Here is a 23,576-nt window from a genome sequence, read left to right on the forward strand (position 1 = left end):
GCTTGCTAGCTTGATTCATTTACAATTAGTTTATGCCATTCAGAACAGCCTATAGATATATACAATATGTACAACTTATACAAATTTTGACCAAAATCAGATAATGTTTCCTTCTTGTAGAGACTAGCGGGTTTCAGCAGTAATGAGTCCATGAACTTCAACATAAATTATGATATTTCTTGTTTAACTGTGTGTGAATAATGTAAAATACTGTACTGTCTGATCATTCAGTCCAAAGGCAACATAATATATATGTGGGCGGTCGGTGTTGTATTTTGAAGACACTTTTATTCAAAGCCATTCCTGAAAGGTTTTAGTGCGGTCCATGGATCTGCTGTCGGCATCACATCTGTCTTCATAGAGATGGTCTGCAGGTCAGGCTGTTCTGGGACTGAGGAACGTGTGATCAGACATGACGTTTGTTTCTATAGACGGCCACACTGTCCAGCCTGTGTCTGAGGCTCACCTACAGATATAGACGTAGAACCTGAGAAACACTGCAAAAGATGTCCTGTGCCGCTGTTGTGTGTCGTTATGTGCTGTAGTTACTCTCTTTGGTCATAAAGTCACATTACTCTGTGTGTGTGTGTGTGTGTGTGTGTGTGTGAGAGAGAGTGAGTGTGTAAGGAATCTGTATGATGTATTCATCTGATAGTTTCAGGCTTCATGAGGTCCATGATGTTGAGTCTGTTTCTTTTATCTTTCACATGCACACAGCTGTAATGTGTGTGTGTGTGTGTGTGTGTGTGTGAATGTGTGTGTGTGTGTGTGAGTGAGAGAGAGTGAGTGTGTAAGGTCTGTCAATGTGTTGAGTGTTTCAGCATAAATGTGAATCTGTATGATGTATTCATCTGATAGTTTCAGGCTTCACAGCATGAGGTCCATGATGTTGAGTCTCTGTTTCTTTTATCTTTCACACAGCTGTAATGTGTGTGTGTGTGTGTGTGTGTTAGCTTTCACATGCACACACAGTTGTAGTGTGTGTGTGTCTGTGTGTTAGCCTTCACATGCACACACAGCTGTAATGTGTGTGTTAGCCTTCACATGCACACACAGCTGTAATGTGTGTGTGTGTGTCTGTGTGTTAGCTTTTACATGCACACATAGCTGTAATGTGTGTGTTATCTTTCACATGCACACACAGCTGTAATGTGTCAGTTAATGTCAGCATGACATCAATCTCGTTTCAATACGTCTCCGGTGTGTGTGTAGTGGTTGTTGTAATCAAAGCTCCCGACACTGAGGTCCACTTCACATACCGATGCTGAAAAACAACATGTGAGATTATACTGTGAATAAAACATGTCAGCATTAACTGTGATAAGTGTCATTGTGTTTAAATTATCTTGAAATCCAGTGCCTTGAAAAATAACTCAATACCTGGACTTGTTCTCTGTCATTATTGCATACATTTGCACTATAATCTTCGGAGTCTTCTTCAGAACTTCAGAGTTTTCTGTGAGAGCGGTGTCGTGTTAGCGGCCGCTAAGTTAATAACTAATGATCTTTGCGACGGAAGTGAATCAATCAAAACTAACTTTATCTGGACAGTAACTTTATTCTAGAGCTGCTGTAAAGCCTAAACACTTTCTGTTACTTTAATTTCCTATTATCACTGTAAAGCTGCTTTGGAACACTCTACATTGTTAAAGCGCTGTATAGATGAAGGAGACTCGACTCGACCAGCAGAAAACCATCACCAGAGATGCCACATGCCCCAGATCCCCTCAACATGCCTGTGGATACATTCATGAAGCAACATGTAAGCATGTAAAAAAATGTAAAAATGGTTTTTAAATACAAAAAAAAAACATTCTCCATTGGTGACATGCCTGTGTTCTGTCTGCATGTCTTTTGAGTGTTAGTTAGAGGTTGACTTCATATCAAATACGGCCATACCATGTCTCAGTCTACTTCATAAATTGTAAGAAGTTTATGGAAATATTTTGTTAAGATAACTCATACCATATCTGGAAATGGAAGAGTCCTTATGTATTCACCGACAGAGTCTGAATTGGTACTGCGCCCAAACAAAATCTTACTAAAAGTTCACTTTTTGAGATATCAACATAATATTTGGAACACAACTTGCTGTAAAACAGAGGTCTTCAATCCTGCTCCTGGAGGGCCACTGTCCTGCAAAGTTTAGTTCCAGCCCTAATCAAACACACCTGAATCAGCTCATCAAGCTCTTCAGAATCGCTTGAGTATTCAAAGGCAGGTGTGCTGAAGCAGGAGCTAAACTCTGCAGGACAGTGGCCCTCTAGGAGCAGGATTGAAGACCTCTGCTGTAAAATATATGTATGTTTGGCTTACCTTGAATTTGTCCACTAAACAGGAACTGAGAACCAACAAGGCGGAAGCAAACGTTCCCTTTTCATTCGTGGTCCAGGGCCGGACATGGAGGTCGAGTTGATTGTTTATTGTTGTTTTGCATGTTCCGAATCGGCAAGTGTGTGTATGGTGTTGTTTGAACTGTGTGAATGGCGTCGCCTCACTCGTTTCTTGCACCAGCTAATCATTCTCTATACTTCACATGATCTTGGAGCCAAATCGCACTGAACTTGCATGTACCCATTTCTTCTCCGGTCTTCCTTTCGCCAGCAGGAGACGGAAATACAGCGAACTGTCACGCGAACAAGCAAATCCACAAAGAAAGATACTAAAAATCATACAACACTAATTGGATAGTTTTAATTTGGTAAAGTATTAAGATATATCCAAGTCAAAGTGTCATCTAAAATTTAAGACCTCTAATAACTAAAAATAAGACTTTTTAATAAATAAAAATAAGACAACGCGGGAACCCTGCGACGCTTCCGCACCAGCGCACGGATTCCAGTTAACTCTTTACACGGAAGTTTTTTTTTATTTTTAGAAAAGTTGCCAGCCACTGCTAGCATTATTAATAATTTTCACAATTTGATCCAGAGATTATGCACTCTTTCAGAAGATGTGTAATAGCGCCCCCTGCCGTATAAGAGTGAAGACATGGACTGCTGGGAAATCCTGTCAATGGTGGCAAAGAGTTGAATATCTGGCTGATCAAAGCTTGAGTGAATACAGCAGCAAACGGCTCAAACTGAAATTACTGCAGGAGAGTTCGGTGTACAAGCGCAACAGATGTAATGAGAAATACAAACAGGTTATTTTTTCCTTCAGATATTACACCGTTCCTTCTTAAACATCTGTTATATTTCACATTCAGATGAGGAAAACTGACGCCTTGTTCTGTTTATGTTTGCATGTCTTTATTGTCTACCAAGGTGGAAAATGATCTTTGGCTCACCAGCACATACAATAACAATACAGGCATAGTAAGAAAAACAAGAACAAAAACAAAACACACAGAACAGATTCACATTACATAGATATAAAAATACAGTTCATGTCACTGTCATTTGGTTTATCGATCTCTTGCGGAGTTGATGTTTTTAATAGCGTTTGGAATAAAAGACCTCTTAAACACAGTTAATTGGCCAGAGGGATTCAATAGCGCTGAAGACTGGCTCAGACTGACTAAAGAGAGGGTGAGAACTCTAGAATAATCCTCAACGCCGCCTTTGCCCTTTCAGCATTAAAAGCTCTGAGGTCTGCCGACTATGTGATCAGAGATGAAACGTTTGTACACTCTCTACAATAGATTTGTACACAAGTTATAAAATATGCTGACTAATTCCAAGGCCACTAGGTTGTCTAAGAAGAAATAAACGCAGCAAGCATTTTTATTTTATTTACTCTGGATAACGAAGCTCAAATGTGAGTCCAGAATTGAGCCATGCTATTTAAAATTCTCCACAATTTCAATTTATAGGCTTGATTATCATGTCTAGTTTTGTGAACATAATTATTTTGTCTTTGCAACATTAATTTCTAATTGGCTGAAGTGACACCAAGTTTCAAGGGCCTTAGTTAGAGTTAGTTTTGTCCAGTAGGCCAACTAAGACCATATCATCAGTGTATTTAAATAGTCTGAAATGTTCCTCCTTAATCATAAACTCATTAGTAAACAGAGAGAAAAGCACAGGGGAAAGAGCCTGTGCTTAAAGTGAGCACTTCTGACAGGATCCCTCGAACACAGACCGTCTGCGGACGGCAAGTTTCTAATCCAGAGGACTAAACCTGTATTGACATCAAGATCAACAAGCCTTTTTATGAGTATACGTGTCTTCACTGAAGTAACTGTATTAAGCAGGGTCAGTATTGTTGTGAGGTTCTCCACGTGCTGTAGAGCCTCAAGCTGTTATTATAATTACAAACAAATGCAGTAAGAGTAAAAATAGACAAACAGTTGAATGAATAAATCCTTCCTGGAGCAAATATGCATGTTAACAACAGGAACAGGGTTTTAACAAACACTTCCTAGTGACAGAATCTGAAGAAGAACAAGGAGACTGCACATGATAGAGTCTATTTTAATCTGACGTTGGGTGGAGATGAGTGTGAAGCTAACGAATGGATGAATAAAGATTCTATAAGAATCATAAAGAATCTGCACGCTTAAATACAGAAATGCAAATATGGCTGAAATGACAAACACACAAAGGTTTCACATGTACAATAAGATGATTTGAATGGAGAAAAACAAGTCTAAGTCATGTCTGTTTGACATGTGTTTGTGTTGTTAAGCGCAGATCTCCAGCGTCCCATCATGCATCTCTTCCCTGTGCTGCGTGTCTGTCTTGCACCTGTGGTCAGTGTGTGTGTCGGTGTGTGTGTCAGTGTGTGTGTCGAGACTGGAGTCCTCCTCTGTTGAGTTGAAGCCGGAGTCTCCGCTGCCGTGCCGGCTGGGAACGCTGGTGTCCTGATCCTCAGGGATGGAGATCTGGATGTCCGGGACTGTGTCCGTCTCAGCGCTGATCATGTCCAGCTGATCCCACACAGAGCCGGAGCATGGAGGAGGCAGAAGATGCGGCGTCTCCGAGTCCGACAACCAAAGCTGGAGACACACAGAGAGAACATGTTTTATTCCAGAGCAAGACTAATACTCTCTTATTAGATGGTCTAACAGTCCTTCATCAGATGGGCTAACGGTCCTTCAATAGATGGTCTAACGGTCCTTCAATAGATGGTCTAACGGTCCTTCAATAGATGGTCTAACGGTCCTTCATTAGATGGTCTAACGGTCCTTCATTAGATGGTCTAACGGTCCTTCATTAGATGGTCTAACGGTCCTTCATTAGATGGTCTAACGGTCCTTCAATAGATGGTCTAACGGTCCTTCATTAGATGGTCTAACGGTCCTTCAATAGATGGTCTAACGGTCCTTCAATAGATGGTCTAACGGTCCTTCAATAGATGGTCTAACGGTCCTTCATTAGATGGTCTAACGGTCCTTCATTAGATGGTCTAACGGTCCTTCAATAGATGGTCTAACGGTCCTTCATTAGATGGTCTAACGGTCCTTCAATAGATGGTCTAACGGTCCTTCATTAGATGGTCTAACGGTCCTTCAATAGATGGTCTAACGGTCCTTCATTAGATGGTCTAACGGTCCTTCATTAGATGGTCTAACGGTCCTTCATTGGATGGTCTAACGGTCCTTCAATGGATGGTCTAACGGTCCTTCATTGGATGGTCTAACGGTCCTTCATTGGATGGTCTAACGGTCCTTCATTGGATGGTCTAACGGTCCTTCATTGGATGGTCTAACGGTCCTTCATTGGATGGTCTAACGGTCCTTCATTGGATGGTCTAACGGTCCTTCATTGGATGGTCTAACGGTCCTTCATTGGATGGTCTAACGGTCCTTCATTGGATGGTCTAACGGTCCTTCATTGGATGGTCTAACGGTCCTTCATTGGATGGTCTAACGGTCCTTCATTGGATGGTCTAACGGTCCTTCATTGGATGGTCTAACGGTCCTTCATTGGATGGTCTAACGGTCCTTCATTGGATGGTCTAACGGTCCTTCATTGGATGGTCTAACGGTCCTTCATTGGATGGTCTAACGGTCCTTCATTGGATGGTCTAACGGTCCTTCAATGGATGGTCTAACGGTCCTTCAATGGATGGTCTAACGGTCCTTCAATGGATGGTCTAACGGTCCTTCATTGGATGGTCTAACGGTCCTTCATTGGATGGTCTAACGGTCCTTCATTGGATGGTCTAACGGTCCTTCATTAGATGGTCTAACGGTCCTTCATTAGATGGTCTAACGGTCCTTCATTAGATGGTCTAACGGTCCTTCATTAGATGGTCTAACGGTCCTTCATTAGATGGTCTAACGGTCCTTCAATAGATGGTCTAACGGTCCTTCATTGGATGGTCTAACGGTCCTTCATTGGATGGTCTAACGGTCCTTCATTGGATGGTCTAACGGTCCTTCATTGGATGGTCTAACGGTCCTTCATTGGATGGTCTAACGGTCCTTCATTAGATGGTCTAACGGTCCTTCATTAGATGGTCTAACGGTCCTTCATTAGATGGTCTAACGGTCCTTCAATAGATGGTCTAACGGTCCTTCAATAGATGGTCTAACGGTCCTTCAATAGATGGTCTAACGGTCCTTCAATAGATGGTCTAACGGTCCTTCATTGGATGGTCTAACGGTCCTTCATTGGATGGTCTAACGGTCCTTCATTGGATGGTCTAACGGTCCTTCATTGGATGGTCTAACGGTCCTTCATTGGATGGTCTAACGGTCCTTCATTGGATGGTCTAACGGTCCTTCATTGGATGGTCTAACGGTCCTTCATTGGATGGTCTAACGGTCCTTCATTGGATGGTCTAACGGTCCTTCATTGGATGGTCTAACGGTCCTTCATTGGATGGTCTAACGGTCCTTCATTGGATGGTCTAACGGTCCTTCATTGGATGGTCTAACGGTCCTTCATTGGATGGTCTAACGGTCCTTCATTGGATGGTCTAACGGTCCTTCATTGGATGGTCTAACGGTCCTTCATTGGATGGTCTAACGGTCCTTCATTGGATGGTCTAACGGTCCTTCAATGGATGGTCTAACGGTCCTTCAATGGATGGTCTAACGGTCCTTCAATGGATGGTCTAACGGTCCTTCATTGGATGGTCTAACGGTCCTTCATTGGATGGTCTAACGGTCCTTCATTGGATGGTCTAACGGTCCTTCATTAGATGGTCTAACGGTCCTTCATTAGATGGTCTAACGGTCCTTCATTAGATGGTCTAACGGTCCTTCATTAGATGGTCTAACGGTCCTTCATTAGATGGTCTAACGGTCCTTCAATAGATGGTCTAACGGTCCTTCATTGGATGGTCTAACGGTCCTTCATTGGATGGTCTAACGGTCCTTCATTGGATGGTCTAACGGTCCTTCATTGGATGGTCTAACGGTCCTTCATTGGATGGTCTAACGGTCCTTCATTAGATGGTCTAACGGTCCTTCATTAGATGGTCTAACGGTCCTTCATTAGATGGTCTAACGGTCCTTCAATAGATGGTCTAACGGTCCTTCAATAGATGGTCTAACGGTCCTTCAATAGATGGTCTAACGGTCCTTCAATAGATGGTCTAACGGTCCTTCATTGGATGGTCTAACGGTCCTTCATTGGATGGTCTAACGGTCCTTCATTAGATGGTCTAACGGTCCTTCATTGGATGGTCTAACGGTCCTTCATTAGATGGTCTAACAGTCCTTCATTAGATGGTCTAACAGTCCTTCATTAGATGGTCTAACAGTAAGAAGTCCACTGCTTTAATCTACCCTGCTGGTAGTGACTGCATGAATGCTCTTCTCAAGGTCTTACTCAGACACATAAGATCTGATTCCTGCTGTTTGAGTTGGTAGAATTCAGGATCACTGACTTCATGATAAGTTTTTAGACCCTGGTTTACCTTTATCCTTCTGAAATCATTCTAATATGATGATTTGATGCTCAAGAAACATTTATGATGACTATCATTGTTGAAAACAGTTCATATTTTTATGGAAACTGTGATGCATTTTATTCTTCAGGATTCTTTGAATAGAAAGTTGAAAAGAACAGCTTTTATTTGAATGAGAATCTTTTGTTTTTTGATCAATTGAATGCTACAGATATGTCTGGTTTCTGCACGTGAGGGAACTGGAAGTGGTTAAGCACCTGCTCGACCGGAAACACAACATCTGCAGCTGCAGGCGAGCGGTGAGAGACGGCTCGCGTCACACAGCTTTGCTCTTGCATTTAGATCAGACCACATGCCATCACAAACCAAATGACATGCTAACTACAAAGCTTTCATAATCGTTCTAAATCTAAGAGAACAGTGAGTCCCCAGCACAACAGTAACAGCACAGAGAATCACTGCCAGAACAGTATTTTCCAGCCGATGAACGATAACATCACTGACAGTCAGAATCTATCCTTCTTCAAAGCATTTAAACAGCAGAAGACAAAACTGCAGCACACTTATAATAAACAATGTGATCATCTGCCAGTGCGGATGCTAATATAGTTATCGATATCATTCTTGGTGTGAACGGGCCTTTAGCCGGGTGTGAGAGCTGAGCGAGTTTCTAATGGTTACTCTTAGGGGTCTGAATTCATTGCTAATAATTCAGAAGTTTTATCATCCTGAGTTAATTTAGAAGGCTGTAGTGTGGATAACAAATATAAATTTCCAGGCTGTAAAGTTACAGAACTCATTCACTGATAAAGAAAGCACAGCCTCAACTCTTCGGAATCTCAGGACCTTCTATCACAACGATAGCGGAAGCATCCTAACAACACAGCTAACACAGCCTGGATAGGGAGCCGACCTGCCTCCCCTTCAGGATATTAATACTGAGTGATGCTGAGAAAAGGCTTGGCCAAGCGTGTTTGGGAGAAGGTGCTGTAGTATTAAAGCAGGCTCAGTGATAACTTTCCTCAGGACATCTGAGTATGAAACAGCACAGTCTGTGTTCTGGATCTGTGTGTGTACACAGCTGTTATATTGTGTAGCTCTTTGTTTCTGCAAAAAATTAATAATAATAACTAACTATTTGTATTGATTTGATTTGTATTATCTTCGAACTGTACATTTCTGGCATATGGAAAAGTAAAATAACTAAATTGTAATGTAAAAACATGCATATGTATTGTGAAAAGCGCTATACAAATAAATGTCAGTTGAAAATGGAATACTTCACCACTGTCTGTCATCAACTGTGTTTTAGAATCAGTGCAAGACACTGTTAATTAGGACAACAGCACACAACTGGATTTGATTAATCAAATCTACTTATCTCCACAGATTCTGATAACCAAATGGCATAGATCAAGGGCCTCTTAAATACCAAATAATCAAATCAAGTCTGTGAGGGGTGTTGATGCAGGAAAAGCAATGATAGATATTTTTTTAAATTATGTAAAATAATACATTATTTCCAGTTTATTGTTTCATTATATTGAGTTTATTTTAGGCAATCGCAGGAATCAATCTCAGATTTTTCTCTAGCATAGAGCAGGAATTGCAGAGATGGGCTAACAGACCCAACAGACCCAAATAGACGGGCTAATAGACCCAAATAGACGACCCCTATCGATGGCCCATATAGACGACCCATAAAGATGTCCCATATAGACAACCCCATAGATGGCCCAATATAGACAACCCCATAGATGGCCCACATAGACAACCATAAAGATGTCCCGTATATACAATCCCTATAGATGGCCCATATAGACAACCCCTATAGATGGCCCATATAGACAACCTCTATAGATGGCCCATATAGACAACCTCTATAGATGGCCTATATAGACGACCCATAAAGATGTCCCGTATAGACAACCTCTATAGATGGCCCATATAGACAACCCCTATAGATGGCCTATATAGACGACCCATAAAGATGTCCCATATAGACAACCTCTATAGATGGCCCATATAGACAACCCCTATAGATGGCCTATATAGACGACCCATAAAGATGTCCCATATAGACAACCTCTATAGATGGCCCATATAGACAACCCCTATAGATGGCCTATATAGACGACCCATAAAGATGTCCCGTATAGACAACCTCTATAGATGGCCCATATAGACAACCCCTATAGATGGCCTATAAAGACGACCCATAAAGATGTCCCGTATATACAATCCCTATAGATGGCCCAATATAGACAACCCCATAGATGGCCCACATAGACAACCATAAAGATGTCCCGTATATACAATCCCTATAGATGGCCCATATAGACAACCCCTATAGATGGCCCATATAGACAACCTATAAAGATGTCCCGTATAGACAACCTCTATAGATGGCCCATATAGACAACCCCTATAGATGGCCTATAAAGACGACCCATAAAGATGTCCCGTATATACAATCCCTATAGATGGCCCATATAGACAACCCCTATAGATGGCCCATATAGACGACCCATAAAGATGTCCCGTATAGACAACCCCTATAGATGGCCCATATAGACAACCCCTATAGATGGCCCATATAGACAACCTCTATAGATGACCTGTATAGACAACCCCAATAGATGACCTGTATAGACAACCCCTATAGATGGCCCATATAGACAACCCCTATAGATGGCCCATATAGACAACCCCTATAGATGGCCCATATAGACAACCCCGAAAGATGTCCCATTTAGACGACCCTTAGGCTACATCTCTCGCATAACTCTCGTATTATGTATTTTTTGTCATATTGACAAGTTAGAACAGGTAACTGTAGTAAAAATGTGCTTAATTTAATTATGATTCAACAAAAATGCTTCTCTGCAAACACTGTCTTTTGTCTTAATTCCTGGAGAAATCTGATGTATTTTGACAAACAGTTAATCTATGCATAACAACTAACTGACACATCTTTAATCAAAGGTCATTGAAACCTTGTGATATCATAGCATGTAACAAAGAGTATAAATGTTTTTACCTCCTGAATTTGAGGCGGGAGTTGAACATTTGGGTAGAAGATGCTCTTGAAGGACTTAACCACCTTGTAAAAGCTAAACCACACCAGCAGCCCCAGCAGGAAGCACAGCCCCAGCGACAACAGGAAGTACAGAAATATCTGCCAGTACGGAATCAGTCCTGAAATCACACACAGCATTCAATCTCTACACATCTCACACTCATTCATCTGGGCTGGACTAGCCATGACATCTGAAGCATAGATTCTGCCTTATGTAACATGATCCATAAAAGGTAGTTTATAAATATCATAGATATTGCTGAATAACCATATAAATGATGTAGCTTAAGAGAATTACATTTATTAAATGAATCATGTTTCTCAGAATGGCAGTTTACACGAGGTAAAGGTGCAGTGAGGGGTAAGTTGTGTCACTGGAGCACCATATTTAGTTTTCAGTTCTATGGCTGTGTGTTTAAGAAACATTTGAGTGTGGGTTGTTCATTAACCTTTTATTGAACCAAGAGGTTAACATGACACGTGATTCATAAATGAAACATGAAATCTGTTATCAGACATGAAGAGTTATTAACAACCATATATGACTCTACTTGTTGATTTCACTGGAAAGCAAACTGAACTCAGCGTGAGTGTGTGTGTGTGTGTGTGTGAGAGAGAGTGTGAGTGTGTGCGTGTGATGGATCTGCTGACCTTCAGAGCGTGTGCAGTGTATGTCACTGAAGACACTGGTCTTGTTGTAGAAGTCATAGCGACTCTGAACTCTGACACAGTACCCCGTCCGTCGGTCCAGCTCAGACAGCGTCACCACATTATTCCGCGTCTTCAAGACTTCAGCCTTCTGCACAAGAGGAGAGGGAATGGGTTAGCTATAGCGAGAACGCTATACTTCACTCAGAAGTACCATTATTATCATTTTTAATATTATTATTATTGGTGGATTAATGGTCCAAAAATCCAGTGACATCCACATATTCAGACTTCTGGACCTCAGTGTTTGTGGAAATAGTTTTAAAGTACTTTAAGAGAGAAGAATCTGGATACAGATTAGAAACCAACATCTTTCTAAAGGACGTGGTCATCATGCTCTTAAAAGCACTTCTGTATTCCTTCAGTCTCAGACATGATGCTGACATCAGAGATTCTACTAGTCCACATTAGATGCCACTTTCAGACACTATCGGTGCGTCCCAATTCGCATACTATCCATCCTAAATAGTACTTGAAAATAGAATAAGTACGTCCCAAATCATAGTATGTTGAAATGAGTATTCCAAAGATACACGGATGGTCTACTATTTCTGGTCAGAATCCAAAGTGCAGATTGATGCACACTTTAACGGCTAATATTACCAACAACCAATGGCGCGCAGGACGAGGATTTGATTAGAACTACAAACACGAGTGAAAAGTGTTAAAAAAAAAAATCTACAGACATGGAGGACACGCGAGTCCGGCGGTTAAGCAGAGAGGTTTAGATAGAGCGGTTTGAGTGATTAATTATCAGTATCTAACCTGACAAAAATGTATTTATTCAGTGTTGTCCACATCATATTTCATCTGCAGCAGCATAGTGAACTTTTGTAAAGATATGTTTAGCCATTACATTTTTAATGCATCATTATATTCAAATTGCAAACATTTCAACGTGCTGCAACATTTCACTCCGAAATGGTAGGAAATTAAATTTAGATTGAATGGAGGATTTTAACTGTGACAAGATGATTGACTGGGCAGTTTATGGTGACAGGATCCACATAACAAAGCTGTCCGTTAAAGATGAAGTAGTTTGTCCAAAAGATTGACTACTCTTTTGCAACACACTCAAAAGTATGTACTTTTTCTTCACAAAAAGAGTACATACTTTTAGGGCGTAGTATAAGTAGGCAAATTGGGATGCAGCAGAACTGTCCTGCAGAGTTCAGCTCCAACCCTGCTCCAACCCTGCTCAAACACACCTGCACCAGTTAATAAAGGTCTTCAGGACCACTAGAGAACCCCAGGCCGGTGTGTTTGATCAGGGCTGATCTCTGCAGGGCCACTAGAGAACCCCAGGCAGGTGTGTTTGATCAGGGCTGATCTCTGCAGGACCACTAAAGAACCCCAGGCAGGTGTGTTTGATCAGGGCTGATCTCTGCAGGGCCACTAGAGAACCCCAGGCAGGTGTGTTTGATCAGGGCTGATCTCTGCAGGGCCACTAGAGAACCCCAGGCAGGTGTGTTTGATCAGGGCTGATCTCTGCAGGACCACTAGAGAACCCCAGGCAGGTGTGTTTGATCAGGGCTGATCTCTGCAGGGCCACTAGAGAACCCCAGGCAGGTGTGTTTGATCAGGGCTGATCTCTGCAGGGCCACTAGAGAACCCCAGGCCGGTGTGTTTGATCAGGGCTGATCTCTGCAGGGCCACTAGAGAACCCCAGGCCGGTGTGTTTGATCAGGGCTGATCTCTGCAGGACCACTAAAGAACCCCAGGCAGGTGTGTTTGATCAGGGCTGATCTCTGCAGGGCCACTGGAGAACCCCAGGACGGTGTGTTTGATCAGGGCTGATCTCTGCAGGGCCACTGGAGAACCCCAGGACGGTGTGTTTGATCAGGGCTGATCTCTGCAGGGCCACTAGAGAACCCCAGGCAGGTGTGTTTGATCAGGGCTGATCTCTGCAGGGCCACTAGAGAACCCCAGGCCGGTGTGTTTGATCAGGGCTGATCTCTGCAGGGCCAATAGAGAACCCCAGGCCGGTGTGTTTGATCAGGGCTGATCTCTGCAGGGCCACTAGAGAACCCCAGGCCGGTGTGTTTGATCAGGGCTGATCTCTGCAGGGCCACTAGAGAACCCCAGGCAGGTGTGTTTGATCAGGGCTGATCTCTGCAGGACCACTAAAGAACCCCAGGCAGGTGTGTTTGATCAGGGCTGATCTCTGCAGGGCCACTGAAGAACCCCAGGCAGGTGTGTTTGATCAGGGCTGATCTCTGCAGGGCCACTAGAGAACCCCAGGCAGGTGTGTTTGATCAGGGCTGATCTCTGCAGGGCCACTGGAGAACCCCAGGCCGGTGTGTTTGATCAGGGCTGATCTCTGCAGGACCACTAAAGAACCCCAGGCAGGTGTGTTTGATCAGGGCTGATCTCTGCAGGACCACTAGAGAACCCCAGGCAGGTGTGTTTGATCAGGGCTGATCTCTGCAGGGCCACTAGAGAACCCCAGGCAGGTGTGTTTGATCAGGGCTGATCTCTGCAGGGCCACTAGAGAACCCCAGGCAGGTGTGTTTGATCAGGGCTGATCTCTGCAGGACCACTAAAGAACCCCAGGCAGGTGTGTTTGATCAGGGCTGATCTCTGCAGGGCCACTAGAGAACCCCAGGCAGGTGTGTTTGATCAGGGCTGACCTCTGCAGGGCCACTAGAGAACCCCAGGCAGGTGTGTTTGATCAGGGCTGATCTCTGCAGGGCCACTGAAGAACCCCAGGCAGGTGTGTTTGATCAGGGCTGATCTCTGCAAGACCACTAGAGAACCCCAGGCAGGTGTGTTTGATCAGGGCTGATCTCTGCAGGGCCACTGAAGAACCCCAGGCCGGTGTGTTTGATCAGGGCTGATCTCTGCAGGGCCACTAGAGAACCCCAGGCAGGTGTGTTTGATCAGGGCTGATCTCTGCAGGGCCACTAGAGAACCCCAGGCAGGTGTGTTTGATCAGGGCTGATCTCTGCAGGGCCACTGAAGAACCCCAGGCCGGTGTGTTTGATCAGGGCTGATCTCTGCAGGGCCTCTGAAGAACCCCAGGCAGGTGTGTTTGATCAGGGCTGATCTCTGCAGGGCCACTAGAGAACCCCAGGCAGGTGTGTTTGATCAGGGCTGATCTCTGCAGGGCCACTAGAGAACCCCAGGCAGGTGTGTTTGATCAGGGCTGATCTCTGCAGGGCCACTGAAGAACCCCAGGCAGGTGTGTTTGATCAGGGCTGATCTCTGCAGGACCACTAAAGAACCCCAGGCAGGTGTGTTTGATCAGGGCTGATCTCTGCAGGGCCACTGAAGAACCCCAGGCAGGTGTGTTTGATCAGGGCTGATCTCTGCAGGGCCACTAGAGAACCCCAGGCAGGTGTGTTTGATCAGGGCTGATCTCTGCAGGGCCACTGGAGAACCCCAGGCCGGTGTGTTTGATCAGGGCTGATCTCTGCAGGACCACTAAAGAACCCCAGGCAGGTGTGTTTGATCAGGGCTGATCTCTGCAGGACCACTAGAGAACCCCAGGCAGGTGTGTTTGATCAGGGCTGATCTCTGCAGGGCCACTAGAGAACCCCAGGCAGGTGTGTTTGATCAGGGCTGATCTCTGCAGGGCCACTAGAGAACCCCAGGCAGGTGTGTTTGATCAGGGCTGATCTCTGCAGGACCACTAAAGAACCCCAGGCAGGTGTGTTTGATCAGGGCTGATCTCTGCAGGGCCACTGGAGAACCCCAGGCCGGTGTGTTTGATCAGGGCTGATCTCTGCAGGACCACTAAAGAACCCCAGGCAGGTGTGTTTGATCAGGGCTGATCTCTGCAGGGCCACTGAAGAACCCCAGGCAGGTGTGTTTGATCAGGGCTGATCTCTGCAGGGCCACTAGAGAACTCCAGGCAGGTGTGTTTGATCAGGGCTGATCTCTGCAGGACCACTAGAGAACCCCAGGCAGGTGTGTTTGATCAGGGCTGATCTCTGCAGGGCCACTGGAGAACCCCAGGCAGGTGTGTTTGATCAGGGCTGATCTCTGCAGGGCCACTAGAGAACCCCAGGCAGGTGTGTTTGATCAGGGCTGATCTCTGCAGGGCCACTAGAGAACCCCAGGCAGGTGTGTTTGATCAGGGCTGATCTCTGCAGGGCCACTAGAGAACCCCAGGCCGGTGTGTTTGATCAAGGCTGATCTCTGCAGGGCCACTAGAGAACCCCAGGCAGGTGTGTTTGATCAGGGCTGATCTCTGCAGGGCCACTAGAGAACCCCAGGCAGGTGTGTTTGATCAGGGCTGATCTCTGCAGGGCCACTAGAGAACCCCAGGCAGGTGTGTTTGATCAGGGCTGATCTCTGCAGGGCCACTAGAGAACCCCAGGCCGGTGTGTTTGATCAAGGCTGATCTCTGCAGGACTACTAGAGAACCCCAGGCAGGTGTGTTTGATCAGGGCTGATCTCTGCAGGACCACTAGAGAACCCCAGGCCGGTGTGTTTGATCACCTGCAGGACAGGGGCCCTCAAGGGCCAGAGTTGAGGACCGCTGATCTATGCAGTGCAACTGCTGGTCATTAGCGCACAGATACCTGATAGTCTTCGGGACGCTTCCAGTAGTGGATGAGGTACTGCATGTCGTCGACCAGCGTCTTCATGGACTCGTTGGTGCTGCTCAGAGGGTCAGCGATGACGATCTCCAGATCTCCTTTAACAGAGGTCAGCTTCACACTGGACGGAGGACCTAGATCAGCTACAGAGGAGAGGGACAGAGCTGTGGTCACACCGCAGAATCAAGAGCCAAGGCCAGATTACAACAGACCAGTTTAATCACCCTCTTTATCTGGGCAGAAGGTGATGTTGGTCCAGTTGGAGAAATGCTGTGCTGTGTTGGCCCGCACACGCAGGAAATATATGCCCCAGTAACTCAGTCCAGCATCAGTGAAATCACAGCGCTGCTCCAGAACATCCGCACATACAGTCTTCCATTTCTGCTTGTGAGGCGACTTACGGGAATGAACTGCCCTGTTGGAGGAAAGACCAAATGAGTGACTCGATTCATCATGTGAAGTACAGCAGTCACTGACCCTGGACAGAGGGTTTCTACATGATGTCTGAGGGAAACTACTGGATGTCTCCCATTTGGAGTTTATTTATTAAAGCATTAACATGTCATGGCTTGGACGTCCATCCCAATGTTTACTTGCTTCTGTGTCTGTCTGTATTCTTCTATATATTTACTTACAATATACAATATAATGCTTTAGAATTCATTATCATTGGCTGGATGACGTCTGTTCCCATGAACTTTTGCCTATGCTTTGCATAGATTTGGCGAAACATTTGTCAGTCTGAAGAGGACTGGCTTCATGGATTGAGTGTCTGTAGGCAATGAAGATTATGAGCTTCAATAAAGCCCAAGCACAATTCAGCACATTTCACACTTAATTCTTACTATTATAATGCAAAAATGACACGAATTACTAGAAAAATAATTCTACATTACACATCAAGGTAGTATTTGTTGTACTGCCTTTAAGCAGACATTCATTTCTGCGTTACAGAAATAAGTCACATCGAGAAGAGCAAGAATAAAACAAAACATCTGGACAGATTACGATAATGAGAAATTTGGAGGAAAATAACGACAATATATAAAAATATTTTTATACTACAGGACATGAACCTCAAATCTCTCACAAGAATCTATTATGACCTGTCCAGCCTGTGTAATTATTTTTCATTTTGTTATCTGTAATAAACATGATGTTATGGATGAAAGCAGAGATACAGTGTTCTTACGCGAGATACTGTGCAGTGAAGGTGATCGTCCCGTTGATGGCGCTCTGCTGATCATCAGCCCAGTCCCAGCGCAGAACATACTGTGTGTTGAGACTCTGAACAGAGAGATTCTGAGGAGGGCTCCAATCTGCAAGAGCTGGGAGAGACACACACACACAATCAAACACGCTTAGTTAAGGTCGCATACAGGTTTTCACACGTCACATAGTACTTTTACAGTGTAAAAGTATAATGCTACCTATAACACCTGATATACTTGTTACATCATAAGAATGGCATATACGCTAATGTTACTCTTTCTGTTTATATCCCAATGTTTACATAAGTCAGCCGGATACGGGCCGTATCCAGATCAGATGGAGGACCTGCGCCTAGACACGACAACAATGCATGATGTAGTCAGCCGGATCCAGGCCGTATCCAGATCAGATGATGGACCTGCGCCTAGACACGACCACAACACATGATGTAGTCAGCCGGATCCGGGCCGTATCTAGATCAGATGGAGGACCTGAGCCTAGACAAGACCACAACACATGATGTAGTCAGCCGGATCCGGGCCGTATCCAGATCAGATGGAGGACCTGCGCCTAGACACGACCACAACGCATGAAGTAGTCAGACGGATCCGGGCCGTATCCAGATCAGATGGAGGACCGCCTAGACACGACCACAACGCATGATGTAGTCAGCCGGATCTGGGCCGTATCCAGATCAGATGAAGGACCTGCGCCTAGACACGACCACAACACATTCCTGAAGTGTTAGCAGAGATTGTGTCAACTAGACTCTCCCCTGTGAAGGCTTCATCGACAAGACAGCATCAGCACTGATCCTCAACAAACTCGTCTCCATCCCGGCGTGACTCTGATCTTCAACCAGATGGAACTGGATAATATTCGGAATATTCTGATCCAATCTGACCTCTGACCTGTAATGCTGCCTGGATTATAATCACACACTGTTCGTTCATTGGCCAGAGGAGAACTGAGCGACCGAGTCTGGTTTCTCCCAAGGTTTTTTTCTCCATTCTGCCCTGATGGCACACACACACACACACACACACACACACACACACACAGTCAGTGCTGTGAAGAGCTCAAACACACACTCTTATTAGCCGATTCTGCCAGGTGTGTGTAAACTCAGTGTTTTTCTGCATCGTAGATTCTCATGAGATGAAATGAGCATCTGAAACAGTGGCCAGCATATCCTCTGAAACACAGCAATCCACTACAGAAAGAGTGCAGAGTTCACTCATAAAGCCAGATAGATCTTTAGTGTGTTCTTTATGTTGGGCTCATCAGTTGCTCAGAAACACTGATGGACACAGACACACAGATCTGCCTGTAATCTCAGTGTCACACAGCAAAGAGTTTTTACTTTTATGAACTTCCCATTTACACCATTATTTATTCATTCAGAACGCGCACGAAAGCAAGAGGCGGGACTTATCGCATGAACATCCAATCATAGCGCAGTGCCTCCGATCATGTGACTTTCCCCATTCCTTCTCAATTACCCACAATGCACTCAGAGGAAAGAGAGGCGCTGGTGTCACTGTACAGGCACTTAGAAAAGCCAATCATTTATGCAGTTATTAATGTCATATTTCTTAGTGTTTGCCTAATTTTTGAGGAGGCACTGCCTCTCTGTCTCCTCAGATGAACATCTAGAAACCTTCTACCCGAGTTTATCCGTGATGGGTTTATCTTGTAATGGGAAGGATTTGATGGAATGTGTGAGAAGAGGTGGAACCAGGGCGGGTCTAGGGGTGGAGCCATATAGGGGCACAGCCAGAGGCGGGTTTAGGGGTGGATGCAGAGGCGGGTCTAGGGGCGGAGCCATATAGGGGCACAGCCAGAGGCGGGTTTAAGGGTGGATGCAGAGGCGGGTCTAGGTGTGGAGCCAGAGGCGGGTCTAGGGGCGGAGCCATATAGGGGCACAGCCAGAGGCGGGTTTAGGGGTGGATGCAGAGGCGGGTCTAGGTGTGGAGCCAGAGGCGGGTCTAGGGGCGGAGCCATATAGGGGCACAGCCAGAGGCGGGGTCTAGGGGCGGAGCCAGAGGCGGATCTAGGGGTGGAGGCGGAGGCAGGTCTAGGGGCGGAGCCAGAGGTGGCTCTAGGGGGCTCTTCTTGGCTCTTCTTTCAGCCTGAAAATCATTGCCTGTCCTTTGGTTTGTATAATAACAACAACTACATTTGGATTATTAAACAATGTGGAAATAAAGTGAATCTGCAGAGTTCTGCATTCACAGGCATGTAAAGGGAACCATTGACACAGAGAAGAAAGAGTTAAACTCTTCACATGTGCTCGCGCTCATGACCGCTACAGAACATCTGAACATACACTACCATCAAACACACATCACGGGTCGTCTTCTGTCTGTTCTCCAACATGTGATCAAGCTCATGTATATTTCTGCAAGCGTGTTTAAACTGGTTAACTGTGTCTAAGACAGGCAAAGGCATATGTTTTCAAGACGAGTTCGCACGCCACTGCGCAATACACACAACATCACTGCGTGTTCATTTCATAAACTGTGGACAATGGCTCATTTAATGTTTAACCCCCTGAGGTCGGCTATCGCGATTTCCTTATCAGTGAAAAAAATAAATAAAATAAAAATATTACTTTTTATCTTATATGCTTGTGTTATACATCAATCTATCCTGTTAAGTGTGTATTATTTTTGTGTATACTCACAATTAGGGCTGTCCCCGACTATGGATTTTCATAGTCGAATCAGAATCGTCATGTCTTGCCTATAGTCGACTAATAGTCGAATCATGTGTATGGGGGCGGGGCTTTAGCGTTTCAAAGCCGCAATGTACATAAAATCACACAAAGCTATAGAAGAAAATGTATAAAAACATTTTGGATCAATAAAACTAAGAAATAACATAACTCCAGAAAGGCCACACTGCAGACAGGATTTGCATTCCATGCAAATCAAATTAAATCAGCTAAATTACCTGTGGGAGCAGGCCAGCCTACAGCACAACATCGATGCACCGAAAAAATAAACAATTAATTTACTAAATTAAATTAGAACAGAATATACCTTTCAAATAAATAAAAATACAAAACGAAATAAATCAGAATCAAGTCACAAGATGAGCAAATGTGTGCAAAATGCCTAAAGTGCAGAGGAGTATATATTCAAAACACAAGCCACAAATAGTTTAGATTAGATAACCCTGACAGATTAATAAATAAAATAAAAATAAAGAAATGATTAAAATAACGATAGTAGCCAGAATTTTCAACTTTGTCTTTTTAACTACAGAAACAACAATAAATGCTAAACTGGAGAGGCAGTCTTTTTAGCTAAAAATGTTCAAAGCATCCAAAAATCTAATTAGAACCGGCTGAAAAGTTTTGAAATCACTTGTACCCGATACCTGATCGAGAGAAAAATCCAGTCTTTCACTCTGTCTGTGTCCGTTGGAGTCTATTCAAATTGTGCGCGCGGATAAAATACATTCTAACATGAAACCCAGTGTTAACGTTGGCCGGCAGAAGTGCGATCATGGTTTTCCTGATGCTAAATCTAGCCTTGGAGAATATCCTTTCTGGTGGTGTACATCCACACTTTAGATTTTCTTATCCCAGACATTGTTAAAGATTTAAATCCTTGCCGCGAAGCGCGAAGACGCTCCTCTGTCGGTCACGGATTGAAAGTGAAACTTAAATCTGTCACGGGCTGTTTGGATTTATTCACGCACGTTAAAAAATATTTATTAAAAGCTTCTTTCTTTGCACATTTTTATATACAGCATTATCATAATAGGCTGAATAGTAACAAATTGACATAAAAGCTAGTTCTATGTGAAATCAGACATTGAGCGCCCTCATATAGCCAAAGTGGCATGATCCTCGTTTCATAACACCTCCGCGAAGATTCGACCGTGAGATCGGTAGTCGAATCAGGCTCCTCCTATCGAAGCATCGAATCTTCGACTATTCGGGGTCACCCCTACTCACAATAAAAACAAAGTGTTGTGCTTTTCGCCAAATAAAGAAAAATAAACATGATGCGAGTTCTGCCTTCTCTCTGTCAGTGAAGTCAATTCTGAAACGCGTCCGAAAATGAACCATAACTCAGCGAATACTCAGTCAAACAGGCATACAGACACACGGGCATGAAGCTTGAATTCTCTTCTTTTAAATGAAGTAATTTTTATTATAAAAAAAATATTCTCTGTTTATGTAATCTTTATGAAAAGAGAGAGATTTCAGTCGTTCTCATCTCAGCTCATTACGTTGTAATCTGCCCCGCCCACGGAGAGCGCGCGCTATTCAAATGCAAATGAATGAGGCAATCCATGCAAACTGTGAACGCCCCCATATCAACTCGAGAAAACACATCAAGCTTATTCAGATCATTGTACTTGTTGACACTGTCTCGCAGCGCTGTGAGGAATAATAATAATGGAAAATGTAACTCAGAAGTGCGGGTATTTCGAGGAGCAACGGATGGAATACTGTAGTAAGTTTTTTTCATTCTCAAGTAAATCGCGTTTCTGTGTGAATGAATGAACGACAGAGATGCGCTGTTTACCACAACTCGCAAAAAGACGGTTTAAATTTGAATTTTGTTTCTGTGTGTGAATGAATGATCCACTTTTAGCAAACTATTTTGCTATACTGAGTAAAAATCAACTCAAATATGTTGAAATAAAATGTATTTGTATAAGCAACATATTAAACTGCAAATTAACATTTATATTCCTTATAATAAAAACGAAAGACCTATGTTACAGACATATGAAAGACAACATTTCGTTGACTAGTTTTGGATAGATTACACATTTTTTATGTAAAATATCTGCCACCTCAAATAAGCTTTTGTTTGCCAATTTTTGCTAATATTTTAAATATAGTATGTTTTGTCAATGTAGGCTATATTCAAAGTAATGAATCCTTAACTTTGAAATATGTATGATAAAATGTATACTTTAGTTTTTACAAAGAAAGATTACACTAGAATTGTTTTTGTAATTGTAACCTTTTTAATAAAAAAATAAATTTACAAGATAGATGTAAACAAATTTTAAAAGGTAAATATAAGCCTATTCTTTAAATAATTTTTATTGTGTTTTATTATTGACAAATTTGGGGAGAGGAAACATATTCCAAAACTGAAAATACAGTATGAGAACTGCACAATTACTAGACATGTTTTCCTTGGATATTATACAATTTGAAAGCAAAAAGAAAAAATTTTGAGGTGCTTCCAACTGTGAACCAATTTGGTAGAATATATATATGTATATATATTGCTCTTGCATTCTTTCTTGTGGCTATAGGTGACACACCTGAATGAATGGCTCATTAAGTATGTGGGCCCCATTGTCTCAGGTGTGAATCACTAAATATGCATGATGGTGTTGGATTGTTGACGCCCTTTGCGCATATGGCCTTTCCAAACAGAAAGTGTTTTACAAGATTTAAATCAATGTATTGTGTTTTGTGAATGATTAGGCAGGATGATTTTCACATCATTTTGAAGAAAAAACTCTAGGCAATGACATCCATTAGTCAAAAGTCTTATCGAAACATTTAGTATGTGTTTTGTGGCCTTATTTCAGAAACTTTAGTTTTTAGTTTTTTCAAAAACCATGCATAAACATTATTCTCTCAAAAATACAAACATGTACATGTATGGTGCTCACATATTATGGTAGCCCTGTTTGTGCTAAATAGAGTGTAATTACACCTTTGCCATTAATATGTTTATAAGCAACTGAAAAAAGCACAAATGTCAGGGCATGCCAGAACATCTCAAGGACCCCAAAAACCCCTCAGACCCCAGAGGGTTAAATTAATGTATATGTTCAAGAAACTGGTAATGTCATTCTTTGTAGTAGTGCTATCGTGGCGTAGACTAATAATCTGTCTGGCTGTAAAATATTCCCTGAATGAAATTAAATCGAATGAATCATTCATTCACAGACAGCACACGCAGATGTTCAACTAATAAAGATCTTCATCGCGGGCAGACAATTGGATGCATTTGCAGATTTGCTTTCACTTAGGCTACTTGATTATTCATACATTATTTGTATTCAAAATAATTTGTTCACGAATGTCAAATAAACAGGCAAAATGGTGATCTAGCCCGGGGAAGAGAGGAACGGCTTCATCACTGAACTGCATATATGAGCAATAAAAGCCTGATGTAGGAAATATGATACTCAACAAACAACACATATGCATACAAGTTTGCATGTGTTTTAGCTGAGTA

At 43.3% G+C, this 23,576-nt stretch overlaps 1 protein-coding gene across 1 annotated transcript in view; it reads right to left on the reverse strand.

The window, feature by feature from the left end:
• Positions 1-3,226: 3,226 nt before the first annotated feature.
• Positions 3,227-23,576, reverse strand: part of LOC311088682 (interferon alpha/beta receptor 1a-like) — a 29,172-nt gene continuing 8,822 nt past the window's right edge. Inside the window, exons 2-7 of the mRNA XM_084122927.1 lie at positions 17,327-17,462; positions 16,359-16,549; positions 16,117-16,277; positions 11,534-11,681; positions 10,844-11,001; positions 3,227-4,939 (exon numbers count right to left, since the gene is read on the reverse strand). Of these exons, the coding sequence (XP_083979053.1) occupies positions 4,625-4,939; positions 10,844-11,001; positions 11,534-11,681; positions 16,117-16,277; positions 16,359-16,549; positions 17,327-17,462 (1,109 nt within the window). The 3' untranslated portion in view covers positions 3,227-4,624. The remainder of the gene's footprint in view (positions 4,940-10,843; positions 11,002-11,533; positions 11,682-16,116; positions 16,278-16,358; positions 16,550-17,326; positions 17,463-23,576) is intronic.

The sequence above is a fragment of the Abramis brama genome (genome assembly GCF_963993115.1).
Source record: "Abramis brama genome assembly, chromosome: 8".
NCBI lineage: Eukaryota > Metazoa > Chordata > Actinopteri > Cypriniformes > Leuciscidae > Abramis > Abramis brama.